The sequence below is a fragment of the Fusarium verticillioides genome, chromosome 5 (genome assembly GCF_000149555.1).
Source record: "Fusarium verticillioides 7600 chromosome 5, whole genome shotgun sequence".
NCBI classification, from domain to species: domain Eukaryota; kingdom Fungi; phylum Ascomycota; class Sordariomycetes; order Hypocreales; family Nectriaceae; genus Fusarium; species Fusarium verticillioides.
In genome coordinates this window covers 1,516,462-1,539,007 of record NC_031679.1, presented here as the reverse complement: position 1 = coordinate 1,539,007, position 22,546 = coordinate 1,516,462, and the positions used below count along the sequence as shown (strand labels likewise).

General features: G+C 48.6%; 6 protein-coding genes across 10 annotated transcripts; 1 reads left to right on the top strand and 5 right to left on the bottom strand.

Annotated features, from left to right (window-relative positions):
• Nucleotides 1-537: 537 nt before the first annotated feature.
• Nucleotides 538-4,180, bottom strand: FVEG_02893 (hypothetical protein). Its single transcript, XM_018890420.1, has one exon. It carries the CDS (start codon nt 3,760-3,762, stop codon nt 1,159-1,161), a length of 2,604 nt encoding a protein of 867 aa, XP_018746721.1. The 5' UTR covers nt 3,763-4,180; the 3' UTR covers nt 538-1,158.
• A 1,663-nt stretch (nt 4,181-5,843) lies between these two features.
• Nucleotides 5,844-8,421, bottom strand: FVEG_02894 (hypothetical protein). Its single transcript, XM_018890421.1, has 2 exons — nt 8,205-8,421; nt 5,844-8,144 (listed from the first exon to the last, which is right to left on the bottom strand). Exon 2 carries the CDS (start codon nt 7,486-7,488, stop codon nt 6,154-6,156), a length of 1,335 nt encoding a protein of 444 aa, XP_018746722.1. The 5' UTR covers nt 7,489-8,144; nt 8,205-8,421; the 3' UTR covers nt 5,844-6,153.
• A 130-nt stretch (nt 8,422-8,551) lies between these two features.
• Nucleotides 8,552-11,985, top strand: FVEG_02895 (hypothetical protein). The gene is made up of 2 exons (XM_018890422.1): nt 8,552-9,803; nt 9,856-11,985. The coding sequence occupies exons 1-2, from the start codon at nt 9,538-9,540 to the stop codon at nt 10,412-10,414; spliced, it is 825 nt and encodes a 274-aa protein (XP_018746723.1). The 5' UTR covers nt 8,552-9,537; the 3' UTR covers nt 10,415-11,985.
• FVEG_02896 (hypothetical protein) lies at nt 11,695-13,941 on the bottom strand. Of its 4 annotated transcripts, XM_018890424.1 has the most exons (4): nt 13,526-13,915; nt 13,272-13,481; nt 12,103-13,219; nt 11,756-12,042 (listed from the first exon to the last, which is right to left on the bottom strand). In XM_018890424.1, the coding sequence occupies exons 1-3, from the start codon at nt 13,688-13,690 to the stop codon at nt 12,122-12,124; spliced, it is 1,473 nt and encodes a 490-aa protein (XP_018746725.1). In that variant the 5' UTR covers nt 13,691-13,915; the 3' UTR covers nt 11,756-12,042; nt 12,103-12,121. The 4 variants fall into 4 exon arrangements, with proteins under 4 accessions (XP_018746724.1, XP_018746726.1, XP_018746725.1 ...); XM_018890423.1 differs by having other exon boundaries at nt 11,695-13,219; nt 13,526-13,941; XM_018890426.1 differs by having other exon boundaries at nt 12,103-13,481.
• A 496-nt stretch (nt 13,942-14,437) lies between these two features.
• On the bottom strand, nt 14,438-15,935 carry FVEG_02897 (hypothetical protein; the record flags this gene model as incomplete). Of its 2 annotated transcripts, XM_018890427.1 has the most annotated exons (3): nt 14,438-15,285; nt 15,367-15,399; nt 15,447-15,935. In XM_018890427.1, the coding sequence occupies 3 exons, from the start codon at nt 15,933-15,935 to the stop codon at nt 14,758-14,760; spliced, it is 1,050 nt and encodes a 349-aa protein (XP_018746728.1). In that variant the 3' UTR covers nt 14,438-14,757. The 2 variants fall into 2 exon arrangements, with proteins under 2 accessions (XP_018746728.1, XP_018746729.1); XM_018890428.1 differs by lacking the exon at nt 15,367-15,399.
• Nucleotides 15,936-16,535: 600 nt separating this feature from the next.
• On the bottom strand, nt 16,536-22,443 carry FVEG_15142 (hypothetical protein). Its single transcript, XM_018904250.1, has 5 exons — nt 21,785-22,443; nt 19,384-21,444; nt 17,716-19,329; nt 17,525-17,663; nt 16,536-17,423 (listed from the first exon to the last, which is right to left on the bottom strand). Exons 1-5 carry the CDS (start codon nt 22,199-22,201, stop codon nt 16,867-16,869), a joined length of 4,788 nt encoding a protein of 1,595 aa, XP_018746730.1. The 5' UTR covers nt 22,202-22,443; the 3' UTR covers nt 16,536-16,866.
• Between the last annotated feature and the right edge of the window lie 103 nt (nt 22,444-22,546).

The following is a 22,546-nucleotide window of genomic DNA, read 5'->3' as shown; positions in this document are numbered from 1 at the left end:
TTGCCCCAACCAGAGTCATGCGTCCTTCTGATTCTGAACTCGTCTGAAGAAATGTCGAAATCAAGCTCAACTTTTGAGTTATCGATAGACTTTGATAAATCAATCTCAATGATGATGCCAAGACTCGCGTTCTTCTGTCACCTGCAAATCGTCTAGAACTTCGCTTCACATAGAGTAAGCTCATTGGCAGATGAGATCGACGGCCAGCATCCTTCAAGGGAACGCCTCGCAAACGAAGGACGAGCAACTCTCCTGACAATTGTCTGTCTGAGGTAGGTAGCTTATGTCAACTTCTCTATACTCGGAGAATATCTGACCAAAATTATCAGATGAATCTCAAACTCGACAACGATGCCAATAATCACAATTGAGTTTATATTTCAACGTCCACCGTTCTCACACCATCGTAGTCAGTTTCAACAGTAGAAATTCTGCTCATCAAACCCAGAATCATCGACTCTCGTTTCCTATTGGATATCTCACCTTCCAGATCTCCAACCATCACAGCCCCGGTATTCAGGGGTATGCATTCCAGAGCCAATAGTATTCGATGATGTGCCACTGTAATAAACGCTGTACGGATACAGAGAAATTGAGATTAACTAAAGAGAACTTAGAGAAGGACATCCATTACGCGTGGAATGGCCGGCATAATCCACTGGGGAATGTCACAGGTCTTGTTACTGGACAGACGACACATTTCTAAAACATAAGCGTCAAAAACTACTAATATGGAGCATGGACGCGTCAACTCGAAACCTTCTGATACGAAGATACTAAGTATGATCGACGTGTTTATCCATTCAAAATTCATGCCCAGCACGTGTTAGACCAAAGAGCATTACACTAAGCGAGAATATGAATCGTCACCATTCCGGTTCATCTTCATCCGAGTCTCATTACATGTTTCGCTCCTCGCATTCCTAACAAATGCTATGCCTTTATCTTGATGCTTCTGTTTCGAGAGATCCTCAAACACTCCAGCGACGTAGGCCTCAGATAAGAAACGGATAAAACAGAACCATAGAATTCATCGCCAACGCCCGATGTCTAATTTACCAAACTCCAGCCTTGACCCGTCCAAATGTTGTGTATATTTGCCGAACTATGGCCATGCACAGATCTGACTCCAGAATATCATAACATATATTGCGCATTCTACAGCACATCCCACTGTGCATTCCATGGATTGTTCATCGTCGTATAGTCGACACCGTGCTTGTAGGAACTAGTCAGTTCCTCCTGGTCCACTCCGCAGTGTGTCTGTCCATCTCTTCCAGTAAACCATCCTAGTCCATACGTCTTACCGTCATCAAGCTTCTTCGCCATCTCTGCGTTATTTAGCTTCGAGGTTCCCACAAAATTGTACAGCATCTTGCTCTGGTGGATAAAAGCCAGAATTGACGCAATAGTGTTGGGCTGACGCGGCAGGAAAGGATGGCGCCGGCGGAAGAACACCACGTTTGAGACAACAAACATGTACATGAGTATGAATAATGTGGCCCCGAGGGTGATATAGAATGAGCGTATCGTCTCCTGTCCAGAGTTGAGTAATTCACTGTTCTCCTTGTCATCCTTCCACTTCCCTTTATTCATTCCATATCCTGTGATGAAGCCTTGCCCATCCACCGTTGCAAGGCTGGTTACAAGGATTGTCAGGAATTCAGCCATGACACTACCGAACCCAACAAGAAACACTAGAAAGTGGCCGTTCAAGAGCGCTCGCAGCGGCATATAAGCAAACGGCAGTGCGGTGTAATCAAGGGTAAGAACTTTTGAGTGCGCATGTCGCTTTGAGAGGATATAGTAAGGTTCCATCATACGAACGGATGTCTCCATCGCGCCCCAGCATAGCTTGAGGATGACGGCCAACGCTGTGACGACCCAGGCAGCCTTGTCTGTGATGATCTGGGCGGGAGTGAAGAGAAACGTTGGGATCAATGCTACAAAAAGGATCAACCCAATGATGAAAGGGATACATCCCATCGGACGTAGCATCAGGGGATGTGGGTGCTCCGAGAGATGGGCGCCATCATCCTGTTCGCTGTCCGTTTCCACCTTTGTGCTTGTGCCCTCGTAAGGTGCAAGCGAAGAATTTCTCAGCATGTATCGACGACGCTTCAACTTTTGGTGAATGTCTTTATGCTTGGCTGTGTCCATGTCTTTAAAGTCCATCAAGACATGGCTCACTACAGCCATGCTAGCAAGACCAGCAATGCCTCTGACATCAGAGAGCAGGCCTGATCGTCGAGTTTGTAAAACATATAGTAAGCCGCACCCCATGGCTGCACATAACACCAAAGTAACCGTCAAAAGTCGTGACCAGACCGAGGCCACAAAGATCTCCTTCATGTCGCTGGGGTTTTCCATACGCTCCTTGCGGCTCGGTGTGAGTATGATCGAAGCAGCTGCACAGGTTGGTACGAGGGAAACGGCGAGTGTTGAGGCGAACGAAGACAAAGCTACCGCATAGTGACCAAGCTTGATCGCTCGAAAAGGTCGCCAGAAGCTGTAGCTTGTGACATAGTCGGCATTGATTGACTTGGAAGCCAGAGCACCCTGCTGTCTGGATAGCTGGTAGAAAGCCTCCAGGCGGCGGACTTCGAAGTCAGTGAACTGCCAGAACACGCCGAAAGTAACCGCAACTACTGTTGGTAAGAATTTGATGGCAAAATAGACAAAGGTGTCTATGTCTTTAGGTGACCGGAATTTTACTATGGGCTTTTCGTGAAATCGTTGAAAAAGGTACTCCTGTGCAATAGCCAACCCGACCGATATGATAATCAGCAAAGTAAGGTAGGGCCATCGCATTGTGGGAGGCTTCCAGTTCGGTTGAGGGTAGAATATTTCCGTCTTGCCCTCCTTAGTCGGGAATGTTGATCGGCGAAAATCATTAGAGGCAACCGTACTGAGTCCCTCGATGCTGCTCAGGTCGGCGCCTGGTCCCTCCTCTAATATCACCTCAATGACTTCTCCTTTCCGATTAGCTTCGTCCTGCCCTCTTTGTCGGATTGCCTCGAATCGGCCAAGATGCTCAGGCGGCTTGCGGCGCGAAAACGACCGCGACAGACTCCTCTGAACAGATGGGGTCGACGACAGAAGTTCGGCATCACGCATCTTGACGTCCGCGTGAAACCCTTGGCCCAAACCTCCTGTCAACATCCCGCTAGCCTCTTGCGCCTGAAGCTTCTTCACGAAAACCTCATCGTGCGAGGTCATTGGTCCTAGGGCGGCGCTCAAGTCGAAACCAGGAGACACATCATCCTCATCCTCTTTTATGGGATCATAGCGACCAGAGTGGCCCATGGGCGCTGCACCACCAAGCAATGACAGATCATATGCTTCGTCTTCTGTGGTTTCCTCTTGAATGGTTCTTCCGAGAGATGAGCCGTATGCACGCTTGGCTCGAGATGGGAACCGCGAGGGAGGAGGCCCAGCTGCAGACACAGGCGCATACGATCCCCCGGCTCCATTGTAGCCAAATGATGCGGACCATCCAGACCCAGCAGCGTACGAATGTCCGTCATATTCCTGTTGGGGTGGGCTCGAGTTTCCTGCATAGGAGTCGAGAGACACCATAGACTCGCGGCCGTGGAGCTGAGGGTACGAATTGTCGTCGGAATATATTGTCATGGCAGAGACGCGATGGCTCAGATGTGGTTGGCTTGTTGTGGGCCTTTGCGATGCGGTCACAGAGCCAGCAGGATGATATGGCTCGTAAGTCTGAAAGGGCTCTTCAGCCCGGTCATCTTGGTATGCCATATTGCGCAGCTCTTTTCATTATCGGATATTGTTTGTAACTTTAGACAACGGCTCTAAGCCCAGAGTAACAGTTCCAGCTGTACGCTATGGTATGGATCGATCTCTCGCGGTATGGTGGGCGGGGCACGACGCGCAAAAAGAGGGACGGCCGATCAGACAACGAAGGATTTCACGATGCTAATAGTTTGTCGGTTATCGAGAAGGAAACGAGCGATAGATAAACGAGAACTACAGTGCACAAGTCAGAAGGAATAAGGGATGAGAAGAGAGGATATGATATGGAATGGAAAAGCCTCCCCCTTGATGAGCAACTTCAGCCGTTCAGCCATGAACGGTAATGAACGTCGCATCACCAAGGGTTCATTAGTGGTCACCTACCAACCTTAGATGGGTCAAACTAACACTGGCTAGGGACGCCTTAGGCTTCCCCGTCCATCCTCTGAGGGGCATGGTTGGGATCGGGCGGATCATTAACCTCTGTAAGGCTGGGGCTGGACCTATTTTCTGGGTCTTCCCCCCCCACGAAAGACCATGCGAGATCTCATACATACATATTTTGTCCAAGTGCTGTAATGACCCTCTTCAACCTCTATCTCATGTGCCGTAACACAACGCGATAATCAAGCAGTGCTACTTCTCGAGTCGCTTATTGACCCTCACTCAAGCGCTTCAGAAGTGGCTATCTTTTATATGAGCCCTTAGAGGCGAAAGCAATCCTTCGTACCTTGGGGGTTTTCCGTTTTTCGATCTAGCCTCAGATGCATAGCTGCACTTTCTGTTGGATTGGCTTCGATTCAAACCCTTGCAGTAATCATCTATCCAATGGACACTTACCATAGGCGGCCTCCGCCTTGGCTCTCCCAAACAATCATCCTGCCTTTATCGCACAAATGCGGATACTGTGTCCCAGACATCGAGGTGTCATTCAACTTCAGCTTCAAGCCTCAGAGGCGCAACTAGGTTGAGTCTAGCTAAACAGCCTTGTCATCAGCTACTGGAGCTTTCCACAATACTTGTGTTCTCTCTGGCAAAGCTGAAGGGGGTCCTTTTCTCTCCCCTGTTGTCTGTGCTTAAGGGCAGCACTGAGGGCAGCGGGGAGAAAAGAGTGTGAGGTTTTTCACGCTGAATGTACAGCAGCTGAGTTGCCTTGTCGTCGATGCTGTAATGCAACCCTACACAACGTATCTTTTTGGGAATCCTTCCTCTCTCCCGCTGTTGCGGCACCTGTCTCAGTCACGGCATGTTACCTCTGCCGCATTCGTTTATGTAAGTACAGGCTAGGCTTGGTTTTTGGGCTCCTGTCCTCGTAGTGAGTTGACCGATGCAAGCCACAAGAAGTGCATGCAAGACCAGTTAGTTGTCTTGAATGGTGGGCTGTCGGCGGCTGTCTGCAGGCCCTTGATTTATCGACGACGCTTGTCTGGCTATGGTATAAATAGAACAGGTCTGACCAATCACTGCATATTCCATGTAGGGCCCGTACTGCCAGTCTTTGCGCAATGGTATCTGTAACGGGCTCTAGCGTCGACACCTCCAGTTTTATTGGTAATAAGACACTCAACCTGAGCAGACAATAACAACAGAACACACTTCACCGGGCAGCATTCTTCCATTGCTTTTGGGTAATTCTGGCATCCGGTTTGTGGTTTCCGGCCCATCAACAATTAATCATACAAAAGGTGCATTTTTTGCAGATCTGAACAACCATAAGATTTGTTTCGCGGAAGTCAAGATGTACATGCCTGGTATTTACACATACCCTATGCCCTATATGCTCGATATGCGAGTTATTATCAAAACAGATACATGGATAAAGTAAAGACTGTTATAAATGTGAGGTTTGCCATGAACCGACTTCGTATGTGAGTATCACGCATGACCTTGTACGCCGATTACGATGCGCTACACCAGTGTAAGACGTATATTGTCTGTCTGTTCATGCGCCTGGTGGGCACATTTAAACGTGAATTTGAAAGTGGTATTCGAAAGCCACACCGAATTTACACAGCATTTCACCAGAAGAGCAAGTTTCTTGCCCTTCAAAACTGAAACTATGCACCGGGAAATTGTTCATGGAAAAAAAAGAATGCTTACCGAAGTTGACGTAGACATTCATTAGATGCTGACTTGGACCGTTTCCAAAGTTGAACAGGGCGAGCTACATGGTAATCAACCTGATCTAAAATAAGAGTTTATATTCTGAAAACGAGAACTTGATTCACACCTGAGAGCCCCATCCTCAATTATAAATTTGTGCTGAGTACTGAACTTGCCCATTTGTCTTTGATCCCAAAACCCCCAGTCTATGCAAAACAAAAATCAATACGCTTCTATCTCTATGCGAACAGAACCAGCCAGAAACGGGGTCATATATATATCCCATGCGCACATCTAAAACATGAGGTATGCTGACATCAATGCAGCCAGCAAAGCTGTCATGGACGCAGCTTGATATGTATGTGGAGCTAGGCTCACGGTACCGCAACAACTGTCACGGTTGTATGTCACGTTATTCATCTGCGCAGCAACCTCAAAGACAGAGCCAGGGAAGCCGCCGTAATTGTAATAGTCCACGTTGAGAATATTGGGAGCCCGGCCCCAGTCAGAGCGGCAGTTGTTGGCCGCAACACCCAGGCTGCCATAGCCCGTGACGTTATTAGTCTCGTTGAGTAGTGCCACAGCGGGGACCAGAATTTCGGCACCAAAGACGTTGAACTCGGCGTTGAGGTTGTGGTTCATGAGGTACAGGCGGTTCTTGGCTGATTTGTCGCTCAGGTTGGGAGGACGCTGGACAGTGCAGGGAAATTTGCGATCCAGGGGATCAAAAGGAGTCTCCCACATCTGTGTGAACTCATCGAGAAGCCAGGGGTACTTCTTCTGATCCGACACATAGTCGATGAACATGATGACTCGCTTGCCACGAATGATCAAGTCTTCCAGAGTGGGCCAGTCTTCAAGGGCCATTGGGAGGTAAGGCGCTTGGTAGACATACTTCAAAATACCGGTCTCTCTGATGTACGGTACGTAAAGATCGGGATGGGAGTAGTTTCCGTTCCCAAGAAGAATAGTGACAACATCGTATGGGTGGTCGTCAACCCACTTTCGTACTCTGGTTAGCCAGTCGGTGATGGGACCCGCGTCAAGAAGATCACAGGTCGAATGGCAAAAGTGTGGCACTGATGAGTTGCTAGGGAACTGGATCTGAGCCTGAAGGAAGCGAATGCCGTCATTAAGTTGTGTCTCAACCTCAAGCTCCTGGTTAGAGCCAGAGTTACCCGGCCTCACGAAGGGTGAGTTGTGGCAGCCAACCATCGTGATATTGCCGTACTTGCGCCTGCAAAGCTCGACATAATTGTTACAGGGCTGTGTGTTTGTAGGCTTTGATTTCGTCGTGGTAGTCGAGGTACCATTTGCTGTGGCGGTTCCTGTGCCAGTCTCTGTCAGGTTGCTGGTAATGGTAGTGCTATCTGTGACATCTGTGGGGAAAAGCCCTGTGAGGGTGCTCGTGAATTGGTCCGATTCGGTGTCGCTGGAGCCCTGCAGGGTGATCTTGGAGGCGTAGGAAGAATATGCACCTGTAGGAGGGCCGGTTTGTCGTGTAATTTTCTGTGTTCGTGTACCTCCAATGAAAGTGAGGTCTGAAGACGCTGATAAATCGACTGTCTGAGCTGCCACTTGACTGTAAGTCAAAGCCAGAGCCGCGAGTACTGAGCTCCAGAGCTTCATGACGGAAAACCGATCTTGAAAGAATTTGTGGCAGGAGAGAATATCTCTGGCGAGGCGCAGGATAAGTTGGAAGGGCGATAGGAGGGAGCTCGCTAGTCGCAACAAGCTTTACAACTGGAGCTCAAGGTCCACCTGTTGCAGCCGGGCCCGCGTTGATTTAAAGTGGTACAAGATCAAGGGAGTTCCAGTAGGCAAAGCAGGCCGAAAGAAAAAGAAGAAACAAAAGTGAGTTGTGCTCTTGATGAGGTAGAACGAGATCCAGCCTAGTGCGATCTGCGACGACCTGCGCAGTCCTGCCTTTGATCCCTGCTTGAGAAACACCAGACCAGCATCAAGAGAGCCCACTTTTGCGAACAACGACAGATCGGCGAGATGATGTGGGTATGATACGTATTGCAGGAAGAAAATCCTCAAGTAGGTACTCCGTAGTCACTGTAGAGACAGGTGGAAGGATGTGATACGTGAGGCGGTTAGGAAACCTTCTTTTTTGCACCGCCTTGCTTGGCTTTTTAGTCAAGAGTACCTATCCCAATCTTAGACGAGATTACGAATAAAAAGAGATCAAAATGAAGGACCCAAGGAAAAAAGGAGAGCGACTGCGTGATAGTTGCTTTGTCGCGACTTGGCAAAAGAGAGCAAAAATAAAAATAAAAATGCTGAACAAGTTGGCTACGGTTAGTAGCTTGTTAGTGCTTAATTTGATGATACGGCCTCACCTGCTGTGACATAATGGCATGTGTCTATGAATAAACATTCAGTCAGTCCTCACTCTCTTAGCGGTAATAACGGCAGGAATTGACAGTGTCAATTGGCTAATGTTGAGCCGCAAAAATAAACGCACAAGTCATGTTAAGTTTCTGACTGTTTCCGTAGCGCTAAGAGAGTTGTCAAAATACCCGAAAATCCGAGCGTACTCGTTACCACAGCGCTTGTTGTTCACTTGTTCATGAAATTTTGCTGGATGGTGTTGAAACGCGTCATCATATTGGGCCGCAGCTAAGACCCAGCCGGTAACGCGGCACATCACTTCCTTTTCTTCACCTGAGGCTCGGTAGTTTGGGGCTAGAGAAGAAATGGATTGGATTGGATACCAGAAGACAAAAGCGAAAGCCAAGCACCAACAACCTATGATAGTGGCATGGCATCTCATGTTTTTCTTGCAAGTCGTAAATCCAAGAACTTTTCTTAGGCGCCCGTTCAAGACGTTCCCATTCCTTTTTGGGCCTGCTAACTGACAGGTACTATACTTGGGCTTTTACCAACTGGATGTATCATAATACGTGCGGCTGTCCAGGTTCCTCTTGCCGCTTCGATAGACAAATAGAGATCGATTCGCTCAGCTTTCCCAGGTTCTGATGCCCCCTAACCCACGGACCCTAGGTACCCAGGCATGTATGTATAAGCCTTCCCTTTGCCGCTGCATTGTCGCTCCCTAGGCTCTCCAGGGGCGCTGTATTGCAGGGGGGCATTCCACCAAAAGCACATAAAAGCTCTCCACTGATGGAGGTTGTCTGTCCCTTTTTAGGTCAAGGTTTCGGAAAGCCCCACGACCCTTTTGGCGCTTCTACGATCATGGATTTGCATGGATCCATGTCGCCTGGCAAGATCCTTGGAATTGGGATTTTCCCTTCATCATGACGATTGCTCCACTACCTATCTCTGTGAAAGCTGTCGCTCCTTACTCGCTCCTCCAAGTACCTTGCAGCTGGTGTCGACCATTTGGCTGGCCCACTTCACAACGCATTTCTCTACTGCATACAACTTCTTCATTGTCCTGTCGCTACCTTTTCTTTTGTTCTCTGGATTACGAAGCCTATCGTAACCCCATTTGTTTCTTATGTTCTGTTTGTGGACTGTGTAGACATTCAACCGCACACCACTCCGCGATTAGCATTTCCTTTCATCTTTCATCTTTCAGGTTCTGTTCGTCATTTGTTTCATCGCTGGGTATCTTGCAGCACAGCACGCAATTAGAAGGCATCGCCAACAAACAAAAGAGCCGCTTGGAAGCTCACTCCGATACCGCAGTGCCTATCTAGGTACTTTACCATGGCGAACGTGCATAGGCGAAACACGGCCTTCGCTGCTAGCACGCTATACTTTCTATCGATACCCTTCTTGATTCTCGTCATAATCGGTAATACCCATATCAATTCGACATTGAACGACATATACTTCTTCAAGCTTGATGTCTCTCAAGTTATACCGATCTCGGTCGATAATTCGCAGCTGCTTAATTCTGTTGCCCGGAGTCTAGGTCTGCATGACTTCTACCAGGTTGGACTATGGAACTTTTGCGAAGGTTACAATGACGAGTATGTTTCCGAGTATCACATGTAGCATACGATAGCTAACAACACAACTCAGAGGCGTCACCCACTGCTCTAGCCCCAAACAATGGTACTGGTTCAACCCTGTCGAGATTCTTGTGAGCGAACTGCTCGCCGGAGCTCAGATTGCACTCCCTGCTGAGGCCGTCACCGTCCTCAACTTGCTCAAGATAGGCTCTAGAATCATGTACGGATGTTTCATGGCCGGCATATGCATTGATTTTGTCCTTATTCCACTAAGCCTCCTCGTTATTCGCACCCGTTGGTGGAGTTTGGTAATAACGGTTCTTGCTTTCTGCACTGCGGTTCTTGTTTCCCTCGCAGCTATCATTGCAACTGTCATAAGTGTTGCTGCTAAGGTCGCACTTACGGCGCAGGATCAGCTCAATATCAAGGCAAACATTGGCATCAAGATGTTTGTCTTCATGTGGCTGGCTGCCATTTTCACCGATGTGGCATTCCTGCTACATGCTGCCATGAGTTGCTGTTGCAGACCTAATAGGGATAAGCCGCAGAGTCCCCAACCAGAGATGAGGGCAGCGCATCCAAGCCTTCGTCATCGAAGAGGGCATAGGTCTTCATCACATTCGTCATAGGAAGTTATGCGGATCCAACTTCAACTTCGAGGCCCTGCTGATGAACAAGTTTGGTGTGGAAAGAACACCTTTGGCCCAGAATTCCAAGATGGTCCAGAAGCTAGACCACTTGAAGTTCTGGGATCCAGACATGAAATCAAAAGCCTGCGCAATATTGCGCGCTCATTTAAACTGTTTGGCTCATTACATTACACAGTACAGGGAATAATTGCATAAAGCATACTCAATTTAGGTGTTTTTTCGCCTTGAGCACAAGGGATGCATAGCACATAGGATTTCACGGTATAGACGGGCGAGCGAGGTCAGGGAACTGGCCATATAAAACGACTGCGTTGGACTGTCTCCCACGCAGATGACATTCTTTCACGGCGCTAAGGCTCAAATAATAGAATATATACTGAGGAAAACATAGCTTTGTAATAATCGTTTCTGGATCCAACCGATCCTTTTATCATACGAGAACCTCTATTCTAATACTTGATGGTCCCATTAGAGTGCCCCAGAGAACTGTTGACACTAGACTACCTATCTTGAGCTCGAGACACTCAACCTCAAGTCGTCATGGTGATTATTTAGAACAAAGATTGACAAACATATGGTCATGTCTCGTGCACCTGATTATGAATTAATGATATGATCATTGTAAGAACATGTCTTTACCTATTTTGCGTTCTGCTAGCACACCTACTCATCCAAGAAACATCGATGGCTTCACAACACCAGAAGAAAGCTACAGTGACTGCCACACCGTTGGCCAATGTTTCACCTTGATGGTCGTGACCTTGCTATACGCAGTCTAACCAGAACTAAACGACATTCCCAAAGCTCGAACTCGTGCTGACATCCTTGAAAGAGGCGTCGATTGGCCTTGACTTTACAATACTTGGTATTGAAGGGAAAATACACACCCACAAAATGAAACTTGTTCAAGAACCCGAATCTTTTGCAGAGAGGACACTAGGGCAATGGGCAACTACTGGAGAAGCGCTCTCGAGGCAGTGCGCATAGAATGAGAACGGAAGGCGTCATTAGAACCATGGTAAAGGTCAATGAAGAGAAATGGGAGGGATGCACGCCCTGAGCCTTTTCCTGTCCGCGACTGGTAGCCAATGATAAATTGAAGCTCCATGAACACCAAGAGCTTGCCATGCGCAAAATGATGCATCACGACTACTACCATCTTAGCGAGGGTGCATGCGGGTGATAAGATACAGGAATATTGAAGAAACGACTTTCGAGGCCAATAGGAGAACTGACAAACCAGAAGCGGTATCATTGAGAAGACATAATTGCCCGCTTGTCATACACTCGATGATGGGTTCAGGAGACGCAGAGAGACCGAAGCATGAATAATAGTGACAAATGGTAAATTGAGTTCAACACATGTCCTTCAGAGCTGAGAAATTCGAACGACAGAAGGAAGAGATAATAACGGGCAGAAGACGGAATCGGGGGTCAGGAGACCGTCATCAACTGGTGTTCAACCACAGCCAGTCATCATTTGATTGATTATCTAGTGAAATACAGAGTAATACGCCGCGTCTTCATCTAACGCAACCCTTGCGAGCAGCATTGTTGCCAACTATCAACGAATATGTCGTGTCTGTGGGAAAATGAAATATGTATGTCTGTTTTTTAGAGTAATAAGCCCATACTGCTCACCATAGGTTATGGCCGTGTGAACATGCCTGTTTCTGAGCGGTCGACTTAGGCAGTTGGTGTGATGCCTGTCATAAGGTCCTCATCTTCTATTAGAGAATCGAAGCCCAGCCCAGGATCTGTAGGGTCCTTGTCTGCCCGCTTCTGCTCCCTGACAGCGTGCTTCACGTACTCCTTACGGTTACCAAGCCGTTCGTTGGCTACCTTGTACTGGCTTCCAAGGCTTTCGATGTTATGATAACGCTGGGCAATCTGTTGGGCAAAGTTCGCCTCTGTCATCTCCTCATTGTCGTCGTGGAAGTGCAGATAGAGTTCCCCGTCACTGCCGCCCGGCTGCAGCTCGCCTTTTAGGAGACCGGAATCAATCATATCTTGAACTAAGCGTGTGGTGGCATCGTCATCTGTGAGGATTTCGCCTGTCTCGGCACTGAGTGTCGAGAGACGCACTTGAGAAATGGACACCCGTACATATATGTCGCGGAGGTTGATGATTTGCCATTTTGGGTACGCCGCCACTACCTCGGCCACCAACGATGAGGTGCCGTCTTCCTCCCAGACCTGTCGGTTGGCCTCAATTTCCGCTTTGAGCTGCGCAGCATCCGTTGTTGTGAACCAAGTGGTGATATTCTTGTATGGCGTACTTAGTGTGCTGAAGGTATTCTTGGCTACCGTGGAAGTGTATGATGGAATACTTGGTTCCTTTCCATCCTTGAGCAGCCCGACCAGTAACCATCGCTTGTACGCTTCATCCATGACCTTACTGACGCCTTTGTCTTTTGCTGGGTGTGTAATGACGCGCTCAAGAGCTCGGTAGGCTTTGGTCCAGTCTCGTCGTGACATGTAGCATTGAGCTGTAAGGTGATTATACTCCAAGACGGCAGAGCTCTTCACATCCCCAGTAAGACCTGTGTCAACTGAAATGAAGGAGGCGGGATGCAGACTACTATCACACAAGAGTTTGGCGTCCTTCTGGCCTGCCATACCGGGGTAGAACGTAAGATCGCAATCGAGAACCTTGAGAGCGGGCTCAATCCAAGATGTCGAATAGGCGATCTTGACGAGTGTAAGATGGGTAGATGTGAACATGCTTCCTGTGGGATCGAGTCGCAGTATAGCGGCAGCCAAAGCCTCTACAGTAACCCTTGTCTAGTTGCAGGATAGTTAGCGCCTGGCGATGCCATGGAGGGGTGGCGCGTACCGTAAATAGCGTGCCTGATGCGATGTATTCGAGAAGCTTTCTGAAATCAGAGCCCACATATCGTATCTGGAGAGGGTTGAAGTTGAGAAGGAATCGGAGGGTCTCGTCTAAGAGTGTGCTTCGTTCGCTACCATGTGCCGGGTTCGATGTTTGTAGTGAGAGAAGCAGGATGGCTTGAAATGTGATAGAGTCGGTCGAGGGGTCAATATTCTGGGAGCGTTAGCTAGAATCAACAAAGATACTGTGAGATTTACTCGTAGGATTTGGCTAGCATTGGCACTGATGACTTCCCGTTGGTTCGCAAACAGCGAGGTCACAGCTGCGACATGGTCCCGAATAGCAGCATCATACTTCTTGACGGAATGAGCAGCGGCCTGAGTTGGCGCGAAGGCAGCCAGAACGGCCGCAATAGTGTCCATGATCAGCTGTGCTCTGAATACCCACCCAGGCTGATTCTCCGTGTAGGTAGTGGTTGGTTATGTGAAGTGTGGAGTTTGAATTAATGAAACTGTTACACTGATCATCTCCCAGTCATGCTCGTCAAAAACTCAAAGTGATGACGAAGAACTTTGTATTGTAAGGCCCCGGTCCGTATTGAGGTATGAAGAATCAGATGATATGAAGTTTGTTGTTGCTCTCCAAGCTCACAGGCAGGTAACAACTCATGAGCACAGCTCTCGCATTGGAGGGGTGGTGACGTTGTAGGTCCGGGAATTAGCCGACTGAGCTTATCGTCTAGCGGATCTCGATAAGGAGCTGCCCCACCACCACCAAAGGTTTCCTCTAGACTAGTAGGTGGTGGGTTGGGGATAGCTTCATTTATTCGTCTTGCAGTCTGTTATTCAAAATTTGGTTTTCCAGGCAAGCATGAGCTGTCGGGACTCCTGCAGGAATCGATCTTGGTCTAGAAACTGCTTGTTTTTCTTCTACATGCTGTTCTAGCCCATTTGTGCAAAACTCTTGCACTAGACCTGACATCACACAAGCACGAGTATAGCGTGGCAAGGTACAATGTTAACATAAGCGTAACAATAAATACATAATCTAACTTATGTTTCACCCAAATTCTGCCTGAGACCTGGCTCGCATGGCCAGCTCGCTAAAGCTTATGTGACACCACCGAAGTGATTTCAAGAAACATGGTTGGCTAATGACAAAATAAATCAGAGGTCATTCAGCTGTCTATGAAGCAAGCCTCAGCGCAGCGTCCCAGAGATTGCCTTTGGAAGATTATACTAAAGATTGAGTTCGTATCTAATATGAAATGATCAAACAGAAAAGAAAGTAATATCTAAGTTGCTGGACAACACATCAATCGAACAGCCGTTGGGACCGAACTTCAACAAATTTTCCAGCAGGTACATAAAACCACAGGATTCATTCCAATTACTTGTCTTTCTAGTACATCGACTTGTCGAGAGTCTAGTCGGCGTGTTCCTTTTTCTTTGTTTTCGTATAGGTAGCTTGTTTGCCCAACACACAGCCGCTAGCGAATATAATGACCAGCTGAGACCGAAGAGCGGCGAGGCGAAGATCCGTTCCAGCCCTGGATTGCTGTCGAGCCCATGAACCATTCAGCCTCCGACCCTGTTAGTGAGCGCTTCTCAGATGCTGGAGCACTAGGCAGCCCCTCGCGAGTCTGAGAGAGGCGATTTTTCTTGCTTGATTTCTGATTTCTCTCCGGGCCAATGGTAGCCAGGACTGTCGCGGTCTGAGGGACATCCTCATTGCCATCATCTCGCCAGCCAGACTGAAGGATGACTTGACTGCTACTGGCATGCAAGTCTCGATTGCGGTGCTTCTGAAGCTCCTCCTGGTGATCTCGCCACCACTTGGGGAACCCATGAAACAGGCCCAGAGATTGCTGCGTAGCCTTGTCGAAGGGCATTTCGTGTTTGTATTTGCAACCCTGCTGAGTAAAGGCGCAGGTGCCGTCGTGGATCCATTTGTCACAATAGATCTTGGTTCTGCGTTGTTGAGTAGGTGATGTTGCAACAATACGATCAATCCTGGTCTAGAAAACGACGTTAGTCTTGGTCCAGGAAAAAAGAAAAAGCACAAAGGAGGTAGCGAAATACTGCCAGAGGCAGATTACCTGGAGGATATCAGATGCTGGGCCAGTTGGAGCCTATACACTCAGCATCGCCTACTGTGCGCCGTATTTAATTCACTTACCTTGAATGTGACAGGCTGATTCATCCCAGGAACCCCTTGTGGGGGCTGCATGTGCAAATCCGGAAGCAGTACCATTCCTTGGGCGCTGGTCTGAGTAGCAGGCAGCTCGATGAGGGTTGGGACCATGTCTGCCGGAATCAGTCTTGTGTATAGCCCGTCAGGTCGCTTTACACAGTACGCATAACCGTTGAGGCAGTCGGAGATGCTCACAGGCCCGCCGCCGTTGTTGGAAGAAGAGGAGGGTTGAGTTGGAGAATTCATGAGTGAGTGCTTAGCACCGGGGACAGAGCTGTTCATGGGGTTTGCAGATGGCTGAGAACCTCTCCAGTTGCCAGACGCCATGCCTCGTGGAGCAGAAAGTCGGGAGACTGGAGTGTTCTGCTGCCAGCCTCCATAAGACACTTGAATAGGATAACCGTTACCGCCAACCCCATGAAAGTGATTGTTGGAGGGAGGTTGAGAAAGTTCCATAGAGCTTGGCCGATTCATAATTTTGAGAGCTGAGATGGTGTTGTGATGAAATTTGAGCCCAGCGATAAACATGAGATCTTTTGACAATGTATTGAAGAGAAGGGATATTTCTGATTTGGTGAGAAGGCAAAGGAGGCTAGTTCTTCACCTGAGGAAGATCGATGTTAGAGTTGGTATTGGTAGAGACAATTCTTTCCTGGACGATTTAATAAGTGTAGCATCTGATGACCATAAGAAGTACTTGGTCCCAGGAGCATCCACGCACGGTCTATCAGACGGCTAGGAACTGGGACGCGGGTAGCGGAAGACGGGTTATAACTTCGAGACATGCGCGGGCAAACAGTAAACGGAAGATAGCGTCTATGTTCAACAATACTGTGTGGAAGTCTACCAGGGTGGCTCGAGGACACGGTATAGGTAAGAGGATGGGGATAAGTGCTTAATTCTAGGTGGGCGGTCAATGAGACTTTACGTTATCTTATACTTGAGAATATGGTCATCAGTCACTATGGCATGTTTGCTTGACATTGAGGCGTACTCTACAAAACACATGCTACGACTGCGGTTACCTGCAGCGACAGTTTGCCGGCACTGACCTTCAAACACTTGACCTAGAATATCAGCAAGGCTCATGTGTGCATTCATGAGAGTTTTCATTCAAAGGCCTTCGTCTGTGCTATGCTGTCTATCATCTTGCCTCGCTAAACTGAGGTTGGCCATGTCGCCAACTTCCAAGGTTGCTTGCTTGTTAGCTTGCCGTCCTCCTTCACTGGATACCCAGCTCCGCGTGCATGATGCCGCCTGGCATGCAAACAAGCATAAATCAAAATGGTTAGCAAAGCAAAGGGCTTGTTGTCCACCTTTAATTCACACCAAATGTGGGGAAATTATTGTATCAGCGCGGCTGCTTGCGCTGAGCAACCTCGTCTTCTTTATGTCCAAAGTAAAATCATTTGTGCTGCGTTCCGCTTTTACCGGTAAGCGACCTTAAACGGCTTAGCAGAACCGCCTTGTGTTGTTTCCTAACCTCAGCCTCAGGTTCCGAACGTTGGACCCAATCAAGGGCTACTCTAACTTCGGCTTCTGAGCGGAGGCGAACGTTTCTGTAATCAACTATTTGGTTATTAGGAGCATGAGGTTGGGTGGGAATTACCCGCTCAGGTGGTACAGGGTCTGTAGAGTCGCCCTGGTAGAGGTAGTTACCCTTGATATATCGGGTGAAGTCAATGGGCATTTCGGTATTTACTGGGCCACTCCCTTGAGGGTAGGAGGTTTGCATGGGGTAGCCGGGGGTCGCTGTGCGATTGTTTTGGATACTCCCTTGCTGCTTGGGGTTTTGGGTGTTCCCGATTTGCCACGTTGGCTGCTGCTTTTGCTGTTTGCTGTGGTTGTTTGGTGTTTCTTGCCGGCTCCTGCGACTGGCTTTTTGCTGTTCACCAATGACTTCCTGTGGTCTGGCGTTACGGGCATTTGATGCTTGGAAGGTTTGGAGGTCTGCTTCGGCGTCTGTGTTGCAGTCTTGTTAATTTTACTTTTGCGGCTTGAATCTTTCACTGGTGTCGTGGACGGGGTTGTTTGTTTAACAGATGGGATCTTTTGGCGTTTACCTTTTGCCAGTGACGGATCTTCCTCCTCAGACTCTTCTCCAGAGTCACCGCCAGCAAAATCATCAGAGGAGTCTGACGGCTCAGCTTCGGCATCGCCAGGAATAGGGTTATCTAGGGCGTTCGTCTTGTAGTTAATAGCCTGTGAGGTGGTCAGCTGCTGATAAGTAGAACTTTACAAACCAATAGCCTACCTGTCGACGTCGACCACCGCGACCCAGAACCTCCCGAGTTGCTTCAGCTTGACGCTGTGCTTCCGCCTCACGTTGAGCCAGGATACGATCCCAGACGCTCGAGTTTATAGCTTCTGGTTCAGCCATCTCTTCGGTAGCAAAACCAGCGTCGAAGCCGGACTTGTCGTTGGACCACACCTTGGCGTAAGAGAATGATGTCCCGTCATCTGGTTTGCTTTCTGTATCGTCTGTCCGATCTAGAAGTGCATCAACAGCAGCAGAATCATAGTGGATAGACTTCTTTTCATAGTCATCGTTGAACAAGGCCTGGGCGCCGTGTTTCAATATTGACTCCAGATCATCACCGGCAAGTTCGTCGTCGTCCATGCTTTCGATCAGAGCATGATCCAAGGCCATCTTCTTCTTCCCAATTTGCATAATTCTTTCTTCGACCGAGTCTACAGTCATAAGCTGGAAGCAAAGGACCTTCTTCTTCTGTCCAATGCGATGAGCACGGGACAATGCCTGAATATCCTGGTGTGGGTTGAAATCAGGATCGAGGATGATGACTGTATCTGCAGTAGCGAGATTGATGCCAACACCACCAGCTCGGGTCGAAAGCAGAAACGCGAAGATGGGCGAGTCAGGGGCGTTGAAGGCATCAATGCGCCGTTGTTTCTCCAGACTACTGATACTGCCATCGAGACGGCGAAAATCGTAGCCTAGGCCATTGAGAAAATCCTCAATAATATTTAATTGCTGTAAAAACTGGCTGAAGATCAACACGCGATGCCCCCTTTCCTGTAGTTTTGGAAGCATGACTTGGAGAAGTAGGAGCTTGGCTGATGCCTCGACCAAGTTGCGTTGAATTACTGTTTGATCATGGTGACGCTCCTCAATAGCTTCGGAGTACATGAAAGGGTGACAGAGGCATTTTCTCAGCTGCATTAAAATGTTGTTGAGAGATCCACGTTCTTTCTTGTTCATCTTGCTGTTGGAGAACATGGCCTTGATGAGCTCGGGATTTTTGGCCATGATACTCTTCGAAAGTTTCTCTTGAATTACAGTCATTGTGACCGGCAGAATGATTTGTGTCATGGGAGGTAGAAATTTGAGAACACCTGCTTTGGTTCGGCGGAGGAAGTATGGTCGAATCTTGTTGTGCAACTTGGGTAGCGTCTCCTTATCAAGAACCGCATACTCTGCGTCCAGTTCTTCGGCATTCTGCTTCTCATCAATGAACTGTAAAAGATTGAACAGTTCCCTCTTGTTGTTCTGGAGTGGTGTACCAGTAAGTAGAAGTCGGAAAGGAATTCGCATTGAGCGAAGAGCACCATACAAAATGTTCTGGTCGTTCTTCAGGCGCTGACCCTCGTCAACCACAAGCCCTGCCCAATTGATAGACTTGAAGAGAGCCTTTGTCGCAGGGTCCTGTGCTGAGTCATAGGACATGATCACAACGTGTGCCTTCATGTCAGTAGATCCATTGGGGAACAGCTCGTACTTGTAAGCAAGTGCCTGTGGTTCTCTTCCGCCATGATAGGCGACCACTCGGAGCTCTGGCACCCACTGCTTGAACTCACGGCGCCAATTCGGACATGTAGCATTTGGAACAACGACAAGAAAAGGCCAGCACTATTGGTTGTGTCAGTATAAGTGCCATCGGCTTCTTGGACGCTGATGCCTTACCTTAGGGCTGTCTTGGACTAAAGAAGTCACAAGGCCTACAACCTGGACAGTCTTTCCTAAGCCCATCTCATCTGCGAGAACCACACTGCGGCCTGAATGGTAGTTCCCTAACAACCAATTGACTCCTTCAATCTGGTATCCCATGAGCTTTCCACGTTTGAGGCCGGCAGGTTGCTCCTTCAACTCCTCGAACGGCTCGGCTTTGTAAGCCTTGACTCGTTCTCTGATCTTGTGCTGAGATTCACTCCTGAAGTATTTGCCCTCAATATACTCGTAGTATGCCTCCACAAAGGAGGCATAGATATCGCCTGCATCCTCTGATGGGGGCGTGTCCCACACAACGTCATCATAACCAAGGCCTTGAAACTTGACAAAGATTTTGCTGACGTTGGCCAAGTTATCTATTTCGTCTTTTTTTGTCCTTGGTCTTGGGACCAATGGGTCCAGTCTGGTGTTGAGAACTATGTCTGGCATAAGGAACTCATCTGGAATGGCCTCTCGCTCGCTGAGTTTCAGCAAATCCTGCTCGAGGTCTCTTTTGCCGAAGGAAGTACGCATCGTGGGCGCTGCTACACCGTACACCCAAGCGCCCGGCTTCCAGTCACAGTGAGCATAGGATAGACTTTCCCACTTGATCAGATATTCCTTCTCGTCCTCTCGAACCTCAGTATACATTGGTCGAGGGTCTCGTTTGGCAAGCTCTGTTGGTATAGGGCGCCATGCCACGAGCCGATGAATTTTGTGCCTGGCATTTGCACACTCTTTGCATTGCCAGTCAATGGAATGGTCTTTCAGACGCTCGGACTTGAGATCTGTTCCGATTGTTCCGCCTCTAGCGCCCGGAAGATGATCAACGTGCCAGCCTCGATGACATGAAGTACATCGGAAGAGGACCGCTTCAGCGTTGTTAAGAAGGTCTGGAGGAACCTGAGTGATTGGATCAACGCCACCGTTCTGCTCACGAAGCTTCTCCTCCTGTCGAGATGTCTTCTTTTCAGCAAAGGCCGCGCAGCTACGACCTGAAGATTTGCATGCCTGACACATGCTATACCTGGGAGCACTGCCATCCTTTTTATTTGGGACGCCAATACAGAACCTGCACTGCAGGACAAAATCATCCTGACCGACCTTGGTAACCATATGCTCGCGAGCACTGCGGTATCCCAGGCAGTTCTTGTGATAAGACAACGTGCAGCCCTGACAGTGAATCATTGGGCCCCGTTGTCGTGAGCCTCCGCAGGTGTGGCAGGCATCCATGTGCATCGAAGCAAACTCTGAGTCGGCAGGAAGAGGCTGAAAAACCTCTCTGATTGAGATAATCTTCGGGGCGCCAGGGGCCTTGTCATCGGCAATATAGAAGGAATCCTCATCCATTTGGGCATCATCTCGCATGTTCAGGGTGCTCCTTGTAGCTCTGGAGGAACGTCGGGGTGCTTCAAACTCAATATCTGAGTCAGGGGACTTCTGGCGCAATTGAGACAGAGCCTTTTGTCGCATACTCGCAGTGTGAAGACGCTTCGACTTTTGTCGCGACCTAGTAGGACGTCCTTTTTTGGGGGCAAGATCGGAGACGATAGGCATGAAATCATCATCTTCCTCGCCTGACGAAACAAGAGGGGCATCTCCGAGCAGTTCATCCTGGTCTTGACTACTGATGCCGTTCTTAAAGGACATCCGAGTCAGTTGTCTTGGAGGTCGAGTTCTCAACGATCTGGTGGCCCCTAAAGGCTCTGGCTGTAGATCGTCCAGATCATCTTCGTCTATCGCCAGAGCAGGACTACGGGAAAGTTGCTTGGTGTTCTCTCTAGAGCGAAGGCGTCGGGATACGCTTCGAGACGAACGTTTTCTCTGAACTGGTTCTTCGTCATCATCCTCCATCTCCTTGTCAATGTCCATACGGTCAGAAACAGCAGACTCCTGTCCAGAGTCCCACTCATCGTCCTGCATGTATTTTCGCTTGCGGGCAGACATGTCGTCAAGTTCATGTGGCCATAGGCCTTGGCTGAATCGGGCCAATGCAACTCTTCCGTTCTCACGGGTAACGAGTTCAGCTGTAGATATCTTGAGATAAAATCAGTACTATGCGGTGGAAATGAATAGAGGATATTAAGAGGGAGAGTGTGCAAGTGTGTTATAGACAAAGAAATGAAACGTAAAAAAAGCCGTGATGAAGGAGGAGCTGCAGTTGTGGGGGCACAATAGAGAAGAATAGGTTTGCGAGCTAGGCAGTGAATAAGGCATATTTTAAACAAGAGTTCGCATATTATATTTGCGGCCCAGCTTCGAAGCTGCAGCCTAGCAACTCGAGCGGGCTTCAGGCATATAGATAATAGCATTTCTAGGTCAAGCAGGAGAAGCAGCTTGGCATCTCCTCAGAATTCATGAAAGAATGTCCACCTACCAACTCTTGTCGCCCATCTGTAAACTCGACATGATACTTGACGATGCCACGGCTTGACCGGAGCTCCCCAGATATGAACTCGACGATATCGCTATGAACGGCCGAGTACTCGTTACGCTTGTCAAGAGGCATTTCCGGAATCGCAACCTCAAAACTGTATTGAGGCTGAGAAACTCTGAAGACGTTTGGTCCATCTTCTTCGATTTGGGGAATGTCTTGTTCCCTATCCTCGCCTCGAGCATTCATATTCCCACGCGCTGTTGGCTGCCGTTCCGTATCAATATCAGCGTCAGGAGGCAGAACGCCATTGTTTCCATTGAGGTCCGCCAGAAGCCACTCTAGCGAGCGCTCAACAGCGTTATCATCTTGGTCAATAAGGCCCTCAAGGGGCTTGTAGGGGTGGTTCTCTGTGTCCATCTTGCGCGCGTCGCATTAATCGCAAAAGAGATATTCGTAAACCGGTCGAGACCTGGTGGGGGTGAATGGCCCTTCGGGGACACGATACCGATCGTCAGAATCGACTAAATGTATAAATTGTTTAGTTTAATTTGACAAGCTGGATCGCAACTTGGTAAGTTTGGCGGCATGGCTGAAGCTTCATAATGGAGAATTTGGTTGTTGCCTTGGGTTTGGTTGGTTAAGTTAAATTCATCGGTATCAGGAAACGCGACAGTCGCATTCAAACGCGTTAAAGTTATGGCCCAATTAACACCTGGGCCAGGGATTGCAATGGCCCCGCCATAATTAATGAGCTCTCGTCGA